The sequence below is a fragment of the Ixodes scapularis genome, unplaced genomic scaffold, assembly GCF_016920785.2.
Source record: "Ixodes scapularis isolate PalLabHiFi unplaced genomic scaffold, ASM1692078v2 PGA_scaffold1__304_contigs__length_218370807, whole genome shotgun sequence".
Lineage (NCBI taxonomy): Eukaryota > Metazoa > Arthropoda > Arachnida > Ixodida > Ixodidae > Ixodes > Ixodes scapularis.
In genome coordinates this window covers 135,599,341-135,616,223 of record NW_024609846.1, presented here as the reverse complement: position 1 = coordinate 135,616,223, position 16,883 = coordinate 135,599,341, and the positions used below count along the sequence as shown (strand labels likewise).

At 43.3% G+C, this 16,883-nt stretch overlaps 1 protein-coding gene and 1 long non-coding RNA gene across 2 annotated transcripts in view; one reads left to right on the top strand and one right to left on the bottom strand.

The window, feature by feature from the left end:
- Positions 1–16,637, bottom strand: part of LOC8041452 (flotillin-2) — a 35,022-nt gene extending 18,385 nt beyond the window's left edge. Inside the window, exon 1 of the mRNA XM_002414682.5 lies at positions 16,332–16,637. Within this exon, the coding sequence (XP_002414727.2) occupies positions 16,332–16,380 (49 nt within the window). The 5' untranslated portion in view covers positions 16,381–16,637. The remainder of the gene's footprint in view (positions 1–16,331) is intronic.
- Positions 9,831–11,888, top strand: LOC120847528. Its single transcript, XR_005717391.3, has 3 exons — positions 9,831–10,038; positions 10,427–10,554; positions 11,833–11,888. It is a non-coding gene; the product is annotated as an uncharacterized LOC120847528 (long non-coding RNA).
- Positions 16,638–16,883: the final 246 nt, after the last annotated feature.

Sequence of the window (16,883 nt, the reverse complement as noted above, 5' to 3'; positions counted from 1 at the left end):
ACACAGAGTGTCGAACCGAAATATTTATCGGTTCGGTTCAGCTCGTTCTTGAAAAAATGCTGGTCAATTCAATTTGCAAATATGCAGCACCGTTGCTAATTTATGATTTTTGTTAAATAGAACAAAGCAGCATTTTATGCTCTACTCGACAGCTGCTTAAATGGTCACTTTCTGACGGTCTGCATGCATAATCGTCATAGTTCCACCATGTGCCCCAGTGTACTTTGTTTTGGTCCAGCCCACAGGCACACAAAATTGCTGTTCATCACATAAAAAGGCAATAGCAGACTTCTACGTGCCTGAGAGGTTATATATCTGTCAGGAACACAGTTACTTAAATTAGCTTCAAAATAAAAAAAATTGTTTAAGGTTCTCCTAAGTCACTTATACATGAGCCTATTGAGGACAAAAACGCCAAAAAAGATTTGCAGAGCATCTTTCAGATAATTTGGGAGTACATTTACTTATGATGTATATCTTTAAGATGATCAGCTCATTATTTATGTTGCCAAATCTTCAGTCAGTAATTAAATATATTTTTATGATCAATTTGGCTGTATAAAGTTCACATAACCACTAGAGACCGACACGGGAGGATACTCAAAAATATGTGGTGAGCCGATCTGCGAAAACATGCTTCTGCGTTCGCTGTTTAGCAGTGTGAAACACCAGGTCCTGGGGTATGCCAGAAAGGACTTTGGGCGCACATGATAGATCTGAAGGCAAATACATGAAAATGTGCAGAAAGAAAAAGTTAATAAATAATATTCTTCAAAAGAATCCGATACACAATACCCTACTGCAAAAAGGAATACATGGAGATGTAATGATATTCCTAATTACACATAAATAGAGCAAAGGACAAAGATTCTCATACGCTCCGTGCGGGAACTATAGGGGGCGCTTTGAAAAACGCGTGCAGCGCCACTAGCGGAGGAGCTGGCGTTTGACAGTGAGGCACGTTCAGCAGCCTGCGGCTCCTTTTCGCATGCCAAGCTGTGGCGGCGGAAGCGCGCACGGACGGAACTTTTGCTTTTTGAGCCGATACGTTGAGGGTGACATTGCTTGAGAGCTAGGGCATAAGGGCAATTAGCTGTTCTCCACTTCTCATATATTGAGTTTGAGTCGTTATTAGGAGTAATTTCTCTAGTTGCGGCCGAAAAAGGAGTTGGAGCAATTTTCCGAAAAGGAAGACGGCCGCCACCATAATTGCTACGAGTTGGAAATTTATTTCGCTCGTCGCTGTAAACGTAGGGCTGCTGGAACGATGATATCTGGAGGCGAGTGAGATGTTCACTAAGTTTGTGCACGAAGTGTGCCAAGTTTCACTAAGACAGCAGGTGTGAAAGTTATGTTTCTAACGAATAAAGAAATAAAGCTGTACAGGATATCCAATATTGGACCCAAAATGTTGTGTTATAGCGGGCTGTGCAAAGTGCAGATTTAGCAACACAGGTGTAATAAGGTGGAGAACTGGGCCAGTTGGTTGACGTTATACATGATGGGGAAAACAGCTCAGAAAACACTGACTACGAAGAGGAACACACATTGTCCTGTCGTGTGTGTTCCTCTTCGTAGTCCGTGTTTTCTGAGCTGTTTTCCCCATCATGCACACAGGTGCTTGGACTTGACAGTAACATGACACAGCACTTATTATACCAAAAAGAGGTGGCATAGGGAAACCAGGTGGAAATTTGGTTTGGGCGGCGTAACTTAATGGGAACCGGTTTTGACCATGAAAGGGCTGTCAAGAGAATATCACTGGTCGTGGGAGGTGGAGACGTTACAGGTAGGAAGGGACTAGTGGACGGTACTTCCAGTTCGAAACACTTTGCAATAGGTAGCTCTAAAGCCGAGAAAAAAAAATTTCTGCCTACATAACTCGGGGTGTCAGCGTTTCCACATCCAAAAGGAGGCTGATCAAGAAAGAAAGCACACCACATAAACTTCCATACTCAAATGTTGATTCTCCAGTGATTCCGAGTTCCATTGTTGTTTTCTTTAGATTCATATTTGTCACTTTTTTACCGTTCGAATCTTTCTTCATGAAGTATAGATTGCGTGCCATACTTGTCCAGAAATATCATCGACACGTACGATGGGGACGAAACTTCTTTGGAGGGCATTCCTCCAACGAAATTGGCACTGCATACATGCGAGTGAGGGATGGCATTTCAGTTCATGTCATCGGTGCTAACACATGCAGGCGTTACTGGTACAAAAACAAACGCAGAGCGCAAAGCGGCAGTGTAGAATATGTCAGCCGTGCCGACACAGTGGTAGACATGATCGGGAGACCAAATTTTTCGCGTTGTACGGCACGGGTCCATCGTTGTCGCTGTCCCACATAACATCGGCGAGGTGAAAAACTGTGAAACTTTGTCCCCACGAGATACGATGCATAACTATTGAAGCACTTAATGATGCAGAGCGAGCAGCACTTCATGCTGTGAACCCAGCGCAACCGCACCGCTCCGACTTCAATGCGTACCAACGTACGCGGCGTGGTTTCGGTTTCGTTTTCTCTCGGGTTCTCAGTGCCTACCTTCATTACCGGCCGCGCAGCGGCGCGCCAGTCGCGTCGCACGGAGTGCATATTCCTAACACAAATCACATTTGGGCATTAGCTTGCACGAACTCGGAACTTCGCAAAATACTGCCTCGAGAGAATGTTATATTCGGTCCTACAGGCACTTGTTTTGGGCCCTCACTTTATAACCCTGTGCTTTATCAATCATGAGCTCTAACATTTTTCATAGTCTGCCATATATCATCATGAGACTGCTATATATACTGCGCAACTTTACAATCTGGACATCTTCTAGTGGAAACTAAACTGTTTAACATGGTTTGCATGTAACGTCATCACACTATGTGCTGGTGGTCATTGCAACTTGTTCTTGATGAGAAAATCAAATCCAGTGGTGCAAAATGCACGCTGCAGAAGCTTTGCGCTCAGTGCAAGCCATGTATTTAAAACACAAATTATTCTTGCTTGGTGCCGCGATTTGAGAAATGGCACGAGCATCTGGCACTACGAAAACGCGGCTTCTGGCAAGAATGTTTTTGCAAACGAAGTAGTTTTTGGGGTCATGCTTTCTGGTCTGCGCCGAAGATGCAGGGCAGAGGAACCTCCACAAGAAAGTTTTTTTTTTTTTTTTTTTTAGCTATTCCCCCACCCCTTTTTTTCTCTCTACCTTTTTCGTTGCTCTCTTAGAGAATACTTTTCTGATTTCTGAGGGACCCCTCCTTTATTTGGGACTGTTAATTCAACAATTATATTTGTGTCACTTGTTAACCATAATTCCCTATTGCTTTTATTTTGCACCCAAAAACAGAGAAGTTTAAACAAAATATGAAGGTGGTCAAAGCTTGGGGAAGAACTGGAGAACAACACTTCTGTGAAACTCAGAGCAACGGCCAACAATCAGCTGTCTCTGTAAGGCAGCTAAAATCTTTTTTTTTTAGGTATTTTTTTATAAACGCTTGCAGTTCTATGTCAATGTCGAATTAATAAATCACATTTACTCCTTTCAATGCTTCTATTCTTGGAGACAACTTTCTGAGGCAGTTCAGCAACAAAGAAAACATGTTTGGGCACCTCAATGATGTGTACATGTCAAACAGGTGGTGCAATGATATTCATACTTTCAGTAAATACCTCTAACAGCTAATCCCTGACTGATAACTTGCAAAAACACCCACTAGTCTTACTCTTACCACAATGGCAGACGCAGAAATATAAAGAAAAGAAACAGCTTTCCTCTTGTGAACTCGCAATTAGAACAAGCGACTATGTTATCCGACACTAAATATATATATCGTCAGTGTTCATCATAGTCATGCACTGGGGTTGGCAAAGCATAGAGCACGGGCTGAGCTTCAAACATTGTTAAAGTTCGACTATTCTCATCTTTGATTGAAAATGAGCCATCACCAGAATGTTTGGCGATGCTGATTATCATATATCCGAGTGCTCAATTCGGGCTCGTGATAATTGAGTACACCACAGCGTCGGTGCGAAGTCGTGAAATCATGCGATGTCATGGTGTCAACAACGTTAATAAATCTAGTGACGTTCTCAAATCGACTTGACGCAGTGAGTCACGGCGCCACATGACGTGACATTACTTGACAATCTGTCTTGACACCATGATGTATGGGACCACGTCACACACGATTGATTAATCATAGTGCCAATACATAAACGCCACGAGAACCCACAAATTCTCATATATTGCAATTCTGTATATGATGATTTGATCAATACATAGAAATATAACCGGAATTTTTCATTCTCAAATATTCATTTTGTGATAGAAAAAAAAAATTACAATGAATTGTCTTGAATTGGTTACCCTTATATTTTTTTACCAGTTCAGTTCCAAGTTGGCAGCGAAGATTTAGGTTCAGTTCAGTTCCAGTTTGGCTAAAAATAATGTTTTGGTTCAGGTTTTCGGTTTGATTCCAGTTCAACACTCTGAATATATGCATGATTAATTTCTCATAATAATTTCAAAATCTAGAAAATTTTGCAAATATTAGATTCTTCGCGACAATCAAGTCAATTACACTATGTTTCATATGTAAATGTTAATTATTAAAATGCTATGGCTAGACATGCTTACAAATACAGAGCATCGCTAATTGAATGTACATATGCAAGAATGAGTTATGTAACAAAAGGCATTATGACAATATAATGTTTTAGTGTGATAAGTCAAATGAATTCCGAATCTCTAACCCAACAAGGAGCAATAACAAAGGGATTTGGGGGAACAAGGTACCCTTGTAATAGCAGCAATGACAAGTTTCAATGACACACATCACAGTAAGAACTGGGCAAATGTAGATACCGGATTCTTGCTTCTGGCCTCAATGCTGGTGACATTGACTGTATTTGACGTTTTGCACATATCTGCTGCCAGCCACAATCAATCAATCATGTAGCTCTCCGATAGCTAAGTCAAGCTAAAATAATTATTGTTCTTTTTTTCTACACTGTGCAAAGAAGTGGACAGAAGCAAGTCAGAATTTTTCCTGCGACATATTTGCATTCACCTTCATATGTTGCTTTTTTACAAGCATGAATGATATGACATTTTATGTGATTGTAGGGAATGAGTACTACTGCTTCAATATTATGCCAGGCCTCTAGTATTGCATTTTACTCATTCAAAACACCTTATAAATAGGAAACTAGTAATAATCTCAGCAACGTATTGGTAAATGTTTACTTTTGGTGGCTTAGAATCAAACTCTTTGATCTGTAGCCCTCAAGTCAGTCATAGGCACAAACCTGTTGTATCAATGAATTCCCAGAAGACCAAACCATTGACTGTAATTCAATACTTCTTAAACCTCATACCATCTATGGTTGTGGTTGTCAAGTATGTCACATTAGGGAAGATGCAATGTTTTAGCAAGTACAGCAAAAAGAAACAAAGTGAGCCTTTATTTCAATCTATATGCACGGTAGTTTGCCCCGTTAACTGTGGCATTGAGGCAAATTTTGCAATGAACAATGCATACATTCATAATTTATTTATTTTTGTGTCTATGCCCTAGTAGCACCATATGTTGCCATAACGTAACTGGAATGTCACAAATGTAATGTAACGTTGGGGCACATTTGGGTATGTTATAGCAATGTTTGAAAACTAACGTAACAGAAACGTTCTCCTGTAACATTGTTTGAATGTCACTGAACGTCATGTAACGTTACATCACATAGGCAAACGTTCCAGGAATGTTAGAGAAGCAACATTGGAGCAACGTTTAGAAATAACCTCTTGGTAACATTTCCATCCTGACATACGGGCAATGTTATGCAGAGATGTTGGCCTAATGTGACGAAATGTGACACATCACCACATCACACAGAGGCTGGTCAAGGATACACGAAGATACCAAACTTATAATAGTTCAATGTTGATTCTCTTGTTCAAACATTTTTATTTTTTTACAAACAGAAAGACCGCTCTAATGCTTGTGACGGGCGTGTTTGAAACAAATGTTCAAAATGTACCCTGGAAAGATTGCAGAAAATTAAAAAAATATCTGTCCAAAAGGTTTATGATAAAATTGAATTCATTTGTGTGTATGGCATTTCCTTGCTTCCAATATTCACGAGCTAGCATGCACCCTCATCATAGCTTTTAGGTTAAGGTCATTCGAATGTCCAGCTTTTGGAACGCATGCTAAAGATAACAAGAGGGTGAAGTCATGGGGTGTTATTGTGTTATCAAAGGTGGAAAACTCGCGCTGGTGACGCGACGACCCAAAGACCTCCCGAACATGTATAGGATGGCATGAGAGTCGTAGCCTGTAAATTAATTTGGAACATGTAGCTAGCTAAAATTTCACCAAAAGTGTATTTTAGTTGTGTGCTCTATTGCGTTATTTTCGAAGCGTAGCTCTGTTTCTGTGAAAAATACGAACATGATTACCCTACGGCCAGGTCGCAGAGAGCTCTTGGGGTCGACCGACTGCTCTATCCGACCCGAGCTTGCTGCAAAATGATTTCTACTATTTAAAATAGAAGCGAGGACTAATTTCACGACGGACTCGGGTCAAATCGAGCGACTGGGTGGTTCTTACTCTCGCCCTGTCTAGGTTGTCTGCGCCAGTGCTTGCCATAGAGATTTAGAGAAATCTTGGAGCGTGCAGTATAAGATACACCCTGGTTGAAAATTTGAAATAGTTACATGCAGAAGCTCATATTTCAGTCCAATTTACAGCTCAGCACTCTATTCGGAAAACTCAAAAAGTGGCGGCTCATTGCAGCACACTGCAAGTGAGACGACTGGCGGTAGCCATTGTCTCATAGACAGAGGAGGGGAAAAGGGAGACGGTTGAGGGGGAAGGTAAGCGATGAGATGGGAAGGAGAATAGAGGCAGGAAGAAAGAGGTCAAGTATGAAGTTCGAAGTCTAAAAACACATGCTCACACAAGGAAGAGAGGAGACAAAAGGAAAAGGGGAATGAGGATGAGAGGCTGAGGGAGCATGAAGAGAAAGATGAAGAGAAGTGGGGCAGGGAGGAGCAAGATCAGAGGGAGGAGAGAGGAAAGAGGGGAGGAAGAGCACACAGAGGGAATATGAGACCAATGGGGGAGAAGGAGTGGAGGGGAATGAGGAGATGGGACGGGGTGGGGCCAGGTAAGACGTAAAACATCGCAGGTCATAGGCCTCGGTTGCATCAGGGGTGGAACTCATGAAATGTGCTTGGGAGCAGCCACGGGAGCAGCTAAAACAGCTGTTTTGGAGCAGGTTGGGAGCAGCTAAAACTACACTCTGGAGCAGGCTAGGAGCAGCTCAAATCAGTTTTCATTGCACTCCAGCTTATGTCTTAGACAAGCACGGGAGCAATTTCAGTTGTGCTTAGCAGCCCAGATAAACATGAGTGGTTAGGGACCTAGGCAGATGGGATAACAGTGTAACAGATGCGAAAAATTGGAACTTTGTGAGCCTTGATATTTTCCGAGTGGCTTTCAGCTGCTCAAAATGCAAACCAGCACCGCTTATCGCACAGTCCACACGTCCTCGACAGAGTGATTTTATGTGCGAACCACGTGACGTGCGTAAGCAACGGACGTGCAGTTGCGCGGAAGAACAGGGAAACAAATTTCGAGTTTCTCATATTGCGCAACTCAATATCGCAACAAAATTCGAGTTTATCCTATTGTGCAACTCAATATCGAAGCAGCAGACTACGATTAACGGAGTTATCGTATTCGAAGCGATAAGCAGGAGCAAGGTAATGCCGAGCAGATCGACCGCTCGCGTGAGAGCTGCTGGCCGGCAAGGTTTCTGATCGGACTGTGTTTCAGATCTATCAAATCACGATTTATCTTGCAGGAATGCGGTTCCAACTTCTAACGATGAAGTGCTAGAAGGAATCTTTTGCTCATTTGTTTTCAACTGACTGGCGTCCGGATCCCGGGCTGCGGAGCCTCAGGCAATCTGACGCTTAACGACTCGACCTCACCTCGACCGACTTGTTTAACCGCTTATGGTTGAAGAATAACAATCCAGAGGCAGATGGTGTAGCGCTTGGAATCCGAACCCCGAATTTTTTTCGCACACTTCCTACTCGGGATACACAGGGAGAATAAAGAGAAAAAAAGGATTGCAAGGCCGACCAAGCTAAACGCGATCATTGTTGCCAATCGAGTCGATAGAAACCGAAACCAAGACAAAATACAATTTTTTTGGCGCACGTTTTCCAATTTGGTGCATAATGGCGCGAGGTATTGGCTGTGGCGCAGTTTCCGAAACATGGCGCAGGATGGCGCAGACAAATGCGTCTGGCGCAAAATGGCGCAAATGGCGCAGCCGTTCCACCCCTGTTGCATGGACACAAGATCACACCTCCCCGACCACTCAAAATGAAGAGCCATATGCAGCTGCCACCAAAAAGAAAAGGTCAAAGGCCATGAACATAGAATCACTCAAACGAGAGAGAAGGGGGAAGAGGGGAGGAAAGATGAGTAGGATGGGTAGCAAGAAGAGGAAGGTGGACAAGAGAGTAGAGGAAGAGGGGAGGGAGGAATAAGGAGACCGAGGAGATAGAAGGGGAGATGGCGAGGAGGAGCAGTCAAGGGTCCGAAGTCGAGATCAAAGGTCAAAGGCAACGAACATATAATCCTATGAAGGTGGGGAAGGGGGGGCCACAAACATTAAATCATGCGAGGAAATGAGGAGTGAAAGGTTAGAAAAGGCAACATAGGAGAGATGGGACGGGAATGGGGTGAGATTAAAGAAAAGTGAGTGAGAGGGGGGGGGGGGGGGGGGGAGGGGCAGGTAGGAAGGAGATCTAGCATCAAGGGCCACGGATACAAGGACGCACTCCGCCGACCACTCAAAATGAAGGGCCCCAAGGGGGGAGGCACTCACTTTATCAAGTGACGTGTTAGCGAATGTCCACGTTTCACCGAATGACACTTTAGCGAAAATTCGGACGCTGCGAAGCGGCGTTCTCGGGTGGGCCAAGTGGGTTCACATTTTTGTAATGAGCCGCCGCAGACTCGCCGCGCGGCGGATGGGTTAACGCGCGCCCCCGTTATTCGCTAAAACGTCGATTCGCTCAAATGCCGCTGTTCGCTAAAACGTCATTCGCTCATCTAATATGGACCCTAATTATAATGAAACGAGTATAATCGCACACACATTGATAGGGTGTTGATGTCGCTGGCCTGTAATAAGGCGGAGCCTCCTGAGGGGGCGGTTCACCAAATGATACTTTAGCGAATAGTTGGGCGCCGCGAAGCGGCGTTTACGTGTGGGCCAATACAAACACACATGTGGGTTCACATTTTTTGTAATGAGCCGCCTCAGACTGTCGCCGCGAAGCGGCGTAAAGCGCAGCGCGGCGGGTGGGTTAACGCGCGCCCCCGTTATTGCCCCGGAGGCTCCGCCTTATTACAGGCCAGCGACATCCATACCCATTGATAGCCCCCGTTCACTTCTCGCCAAAGAGCCGTCGACACGAGAACATATTTGAGCTTGAGGCTTCGAAGCTCGCTCTGCGTGGACCACTCTTTGCCTACATTTGTTATCTGGACACATCACAATGGCACAGCACAGTCGCATAGCCACGGTACTACCGTTTCGATGTTAACAGTTCACTATCGTTACCGATATTACGGTCGAGGTCATCCACTGATCACTGCAAGGCGTTGCAAGATCGCCATCGTCCGCCATGATTGCACACTAGTACGGCATCACGGTTATGGCTGTACGGCTTCTACCAATTTCCAATTTCTCCAATCGATGTAATGTTTTATAACTCTTAAAAAAAACTTATTTTAGTACTGTCAGACAGATTTCCACAGTTTATTCCTACTTGAAACTTCATGTTTAGTCGTTTACTCGTTTACGCACACTGTTGACAAGCCAAGACGCCAAGAGTGCAAGTAGCTCAAGCCAAGCAAGGTCGAAGCCAGGTTGACCACGTGACCGTATGTCAACGGACCGTCAAGGCCTGTTTCATCGGACCGCTCTGCCGATCTCTCGGCGTGGAGGAAACGTAAACAAAGGTATGTTTCATTTTCGTTGTTGTTACTACTTGTGCTGAACAATGGAGCGGGCGAAGCGTTCGCTATCAGAGCTATCCGATCGCCAAAAAAGACATAGAGTAGCCGAAAGTGTTCGCAAGGAACTTGAAAGTTGCGGTACGAGCAGTGAGGAGTCGGTGGACACTGAGGTGTTTAGTAGCAGTTCGTACCACATCTCCAAACTTCTGTAATGGACAGGGAATTTAAAACCTGGAAAAGCTGGGGAACTTAGAAGGAGGAATTTGCTAGACACCCTGGCTGATTTCATAGTTACCGATGTCTGCCAAGTTATGCTGAAGTAGGGCATGAAATTGTCGATATTTCACTGTGGTAGCTGACGTTGTGTTGTAATTATATACTTTTGAAACAGGAGCTGTGCGCACCTGCTTTAAACAGAAGGCAGAAAACAATGAGCCAGCCATCATCGTGCAGGAAGCCGACGCCAAATGGGCTGCTGCTGAATCGGTCAGGCATGCACCAGCTAGGACCAAGAAAATGGTAATATGATATTTCTAATTTTGCTTAAACTCCCGAAAAATACTTTTGCATCCTAAAACAAGCCCAGATTTCAAACAAAGGCATTAGTCCACTTTACATAAAGACATTTTTAAGTATTAAGAAATTTATTTAGCCAATGAAAGAACACCATGTTATGACATCGTCTGCAATGAGCTTGACATTGTAGAAAATATGATGCTCATTGACATTGCCCCTGGGTCCGGACAGTTCATCAAACGCCGTTTCATTGAACATTGTTTCATCGAAGCTGTTTCATTGAACACAGTTTTATCGAACGCTGTTTCATTGAACGCCATTTCATCGAAGTTGTTTCATTGAACGTAGCTTATTTGAGCAGTAGAAATATTTTTCTTTTTAGTGCCGGGAGGATAGCAGTGTTTTAATATTTATTGTAACTTATAAACTTATATATTTATAAAAGGAAGGAACCTTTTTTTGTCACCTTCTATTCTTTTTTTTTTAGTAAATGATGACTTCTGTTAATGAGGCCAATAAGACACGGTAACACTAACGACACTTTTAAAAGCTGTGATCATCAGGTGCAGTGATGAATGCACATCCATTCAAAAGCGTATACGGTATATATCTTCATCCTTGAAGAGACCTATTCTGCTTCAAGATGAAGCCATCCTTGAGGCAGTGATCTGTCTCCGTGGCCCATGATACGGGGAAAAGAAAAGACGTGTCTCCTCTCTTTGTTAATTTATTATAATCGACAGAACCGTGGACCTGCCAGATATTCGACATACAGTAATATACTGCATGTCAAAGATCCGACAGGTCCACGGTTCTGTCGGTTACAAAAAATTGACGAAGAGGGCAGGCACGTCTTTTTTAAGAACATCTATGTTCTTAAAAAGAAAGCTATTCTCTTAGGATAAAATGAAAACAAAGTTAAATCTACAAATACAAAATAAAAAAGGCGCTGCGGAAAATAGCTGTTTCCCTCTTAAGAAAGTGCCTTTCACGCATGAATAAATAGAAGGTTGAAGTGGGAAAAAGTGAGTGGACGAGAACAGCTGCCTACCTTGCCAGAAAAGAATAAGTCGCGTATCCACTGTCTTCTGTGGGTAGGTCACACTTTGCGGTAAAAGTCTAAACTGGATGAAAAGAATGGCTTGTGCATGCAAAGAAACTGTGGTGAAACTGCTAGGACAGATGTAGGCATTTCTTTTTTTATCTTGATGACACTTTTTGCCCTGAAATAGGCACCCATTTTCTGAATGCAACCAACTTTTTTGTGTTATTTTTTTGCAGGAGCAGTGTGCCTCTTCTCAGGAGTGACTGAGGGGCTGCCACAAGGGGAGAAGGCAAGCGTGTTTCTGATTACAAGGATGGACAGTTGGGCTGGGCTAGTTGGTAAGAATTCATGTTGAAAAACGGTGCGAAAACCAGACAAAGGAAAAAGAACACACAGTGCCTTTTCCTGTGTGTTTTCTTATCCGTGCATTTTGCGCTGTTTTTCAGCATGTTTCTGCCTTGATTTTTCTGTTAGTTTTAAATGTTAGTAGTTGGTTACTTTGATCCCAGTTGGAAGCATGGAATTGGTTAACCATGCTAAATGCAGAGAATTGAAAAAAAAAAAAAAAAAATTCATGCTTTCTAAATCATTTAAAATGCTTTTTTTCCTAATGATTTCTTTCTCTTTTTTTACAGCCATCCCATGAGTAGAGTCCCTGTTGTTTGAATTTTTTATGTCAATTTGTAATATGCATATGTTACCTTTAATTTCTATTCATGCATACATTTTAGCCCCAGCTAGTGGTTTCTTTTATTTAATTTATGTACACATTAGTGTGGTATTTTTAGAAGATTTAAAATTTATGTTCTTTTTCTAGTCATTTTTGGTTTATTGCCTCCGTTATTTATTTATATGTCCTAGCCCAAGATCGGGTGTAATTTGAGATATATTTAGAATTTTATTTTAGGCTACTTGCTTTATGTTACTGGGAGTTTTAATATTTTACATTTTTATTTTTATGCAGATCAGCCTTGTAATTTAGTGTGTTCTTTACAATTTTGTAGATCTAATAGCTTGTAAGAAACAGAAGAATTCTCTGGTACTTGTAATGTTGGTTTCGTTTTTGAAATAAATTTATTCCAATAACTTCTTGTTTTCTTCCGGAGCCCTGCTTCTAGGATTTCAAAATGCTGATTCATTAATGGCCTGTAATGCACATCCATTTACTCATATCAGGCACCAGCTCAAAAAATGACTTCATGACAACCATAAATGCAGTTTCCTGGCAGCGCTTGTCAATGTATTTTCGGATAACATTGTTCAGTAATGTCCAAGTAACACATGCAGTAATATCTGGCCAGTGCCAGCATATTGTAAAAACGTTTACTGAAAGTTGACAGAATAAAAGCACTGAGGAAAAACAGATGACCGCTCTTTCATTTAGTTACGACGCTCGTTTTTTGGAAGCAAAGACTCGCGCACAGGTCAAGATTAACTGCAAAAGGAAGGCTTGATCAAAGGAACTTTAGGGAGATAAGGGATGAGTCAGTAACACTCCACCTTCGGTATCAAGTTGATCTCGACCTGTATGCGACTCTTTGCTCCTCAAAAAATAAACGTTGTTGCGAAATAAAAGAGTGGTCGTTTGTGTATGTTCTTCACATTTTTATTCCTTCACTTTTAAGTAAGCCGTAATGTCAGTGCAACATTTTGGTGTAACATTACTGGATGGTAGAATTCGTGGCCATTAACAACAACTAGCAACGTTAGCGACGACGTCCTAGTAACATCACTGATCTAGCATCCAGGTAACATAGAGAGCTATGTTACTGCAACATTTTGATGTGACGTTACTGGAAGGTAGAACTGGTGGCCATTAGCAACGTTTGGCAACGTTATCTAACAACGTTCCAGTAACGTTATTTGGGTAATGTCCAGGTAACGTATGCAGTTACGTTACTGTAACATTGTGGTGTAACGTTACTGGAGTGTAGAATCCGCGGTCGTTAGCAGCGTTCGGCAACGTTACCTGACAACATTCCAGTAACGTTGTAGCCACATTTTGTGCTACTTGGGTGGATATAAATATGTTGCAGTGCAAAGAAGTCTGACAGTATGTATTTATTAATTTATTAGGTGAATGTTCCAGGGACAAAAATAATACATTTAGAAAGTTGTCATACACTCATTTGTTTGTTCGTGCAATCAATAGCAAAATTAGCAAAATATGCACCTGGTTATGCCATGCGTAACATGATTCAAACGTGCCATCTAGGGTGCCTACATGTTTCCGCCGCTTCGCTAGCGGAGCGGAAACATGTAGGCACCCTAGTGCTATCCGATGCGTCACGAGGAGAGGGAAGCACATTTACAGAGAGATAAGAGATAAATATAATCTATAATCTAATATTAATATGCATTAAAAATATGGTTTCCGTGTTTTCAGATAAATCCGAAAAACTCCCGCCGGTGAATTTGGATTTATCCAATAAACTCTGAATTTTGATGCGCCAATGCCAGTCGTATTTTAAAATTAAGTTTGATCAGCGTGCAGGGTCAATGGTCCTAGGAAAATGACACCACAGTTATCTTTCAAATCTCAGCCCATTGCCAAAAGTGGTCTTACTGGTTATGTTGTCAAGGTGTTAGGATAACAGACCACTGTACTTTCGGGTCACGACAAAAGCCATGGTTCCCAGTTTGGGTCACACTACTTGTGCTTTAGAGGAATTAGATGTGCTTTTGTAACAGTGAAAGCTATGGACCATACAGATTGCATAAAATGGGGAAGAGGGGCAGTTCAGAGCCATATATGTAAAGAATTTGGCCATTCATTGGAAAGTATAGGAGACAAATTAGAAGGTGCCATCGGCCAAAAGCGAGCTAGGCGTCTTCACAAATTTGAATGTGGCCAACCAGGAGCCGGAAATAATACCCTGGTGGTGGTTGCAAGAAACGAAATTAATAAGTGCGTCAGAGTAACTCTCAGTGACTGAAAATATGGTGCACGTGATGTTTCAATCACGGTCATCCAAGATCATGGTGGAAAAGCGCAACTAGCAGAATGATCAACATAATCCGTATGCCAGACGCCGAGGGCCGGGAATCTGCCAACCGAGCGGTCACACACTGTCCAAGCAAAACAGAGTTTGACGGTCACATTCGCTTCTTACATCTCTTTGCGTGATCATAATCGAAACATTATGTGCACCATATTTTCAGCCATGAAGAGTTACTACATTTAACCCTTATGCTTAAAACTGCTTCTTGCTACCACCGCTAGGGGATACTTTTCGGCTTCTGGTTGGCCAAGAAATCATGCCAAGCCCTCTGTGTGCGTCTTGTGCACACCCTGGCTCTGCCCACTCCCCCCATTGACTAAACTTTCTCTATACACGGCTCTGAGGCAGTTGAAACTTCTCTATTACACTTTTACCACTCCATTTTGCACGGCTGCAGGTAGGTAAATGGAATAGAATGGGATGAATACGAGCCTCGCAGCAACTATTTCCAGGGACTTATTGATTAGGTATCGACGTTTATCGAGGCAACACTTGTGTGCAACTTTTGTCGTGGGACAAATTAGTATTGCCAATGGAAATGGCACCACTGCCAAATCCAGCTGAAGAAATATTAATACAAGCACGTGTTTTTTTGTTTGTTTTTATCTAGAATACGTTTACACTCGGATATTATTATTTTCTTTCTTATTAGTAAGAAACACTGCGAAATTAAACTCCAAATTTCGAAGAATTAGGAATTAAGCAAGAATAAACTCGGACAAACACCCTCCGAATTGGACGAAAAATAAAACTTCGAATACACGGAATCTTTATTATAATATGACGGAAGAAATCGCATAGTAGTAACACAACTAATGCCTACACAAGCGGTTGCTGCGCGCGATCACAATCAATTTCAGCAGCAGGCTTTTGCGGTTCTTCGTAGATACCAGGCAATTTTCCAGACCGGGCGCACGCCTGCACGTTTCCTCAAACAGCGCAATGCGACAAGTTTCTGATTTCCTCAATGCAACGAGCGGGCAATGGAACGTGTACGACCCCGTCTGGCATGCGACGACCTTGGCCGCAGACCTGCAAACACTTTAATTACTCTGCCAGTTCGAGCACGGACTAATTATCCTCGTGAAGCGGACGCTTGCGTGTCTGCCTGCGGTTTGGGAGAGAGTGTATTTTTTGACAGTCAAATTTGGTTGTACAGACCGCCTTTTGAAAACAAACTACTCAAGCGAAGACATTCGTCACACGGTAACTCGAGCCACTTGTGCGCCTGTGATCACGGGAGCAAAGCACGCGCGGTCAATGCCAGTCAGTGTTGCCGCAGCCAACGTTGGCCGCAGCTTTAAAGTCCCGGAAGCCCTTGTCAGCATTATCGCTCGCACGTAAACCGTAAACCACGTAAACAGGTAGCGCTGGCGGTGATAAGCGAGGGACAAACGCGAACGAACGAGTATGCCGGTACGAGAAGTCGACGACTGAGTAATTAAAGGAATATAATAGGTCCGCAGTCTCCTATCCAGATGAACTTTCCGATGTGCTAGTTTCGTCTGCTAACTGTAACCTAGCAGACTGCAGTTTTCTTCGAAAACAGATTTTGCCGCTTTCCTTTTACAGCCTCAACTCGCGATTAGGCCTAAGGCGACGCCGGGAGAACATCCTTCGGCGTCCGCTCCCATGTTCAAGATGACCAGCGCCGGCGCGGGTAGGGACTTTCAACGCGGCTTCACCGAAATCTTGGTGGATAAACCGAGGGAGTTAAAAGGCAAGCAGCTTACCTGATACGATGAGAGCTTCATTGGGGCCAACCGTCTGAATGTTGCCCATGGCTTATCCGGTGACCGCGCGCGCGATGCCAGCGATGCGATGATCGGAGATCGCGTTGCACGGCTGTACGGACAAAAGATGCCGCACAACGACGGAGTAATCACACGGGCCGCACTACGCCGGGCCGCTGCATCGAGTCGCCGGAGTCTGCATTCGACGGTTGTGCAATTTGTGAGGGAGTTATCGCCTCGGATGCGAGGAAACTGCTCCTATGGGCGTTCCTGGGTTTTTTGGAGATGACGATAAAAAAAAAAGGGCCGCTTCCCGCTCCCCCTTTCTCATGCAGGTTGCGCGCGCGGTTGCCTTGGTCACGCTTTCGCGGCTTGGCGCTTGGCTGGCTTGGCCAGCTTGGCTTGGCTTCCGTACGTAGCGTGCCTACCTTAGCAACTGTTGTTAAGGGGGCTACGACCTGACAACCCATAGAGTTATTATAATGTATGTGTGACAACCAATGGTGTTGCTACTAGAGCACTATATAGCTCCTACGGAGCAGAGTAGCGCAA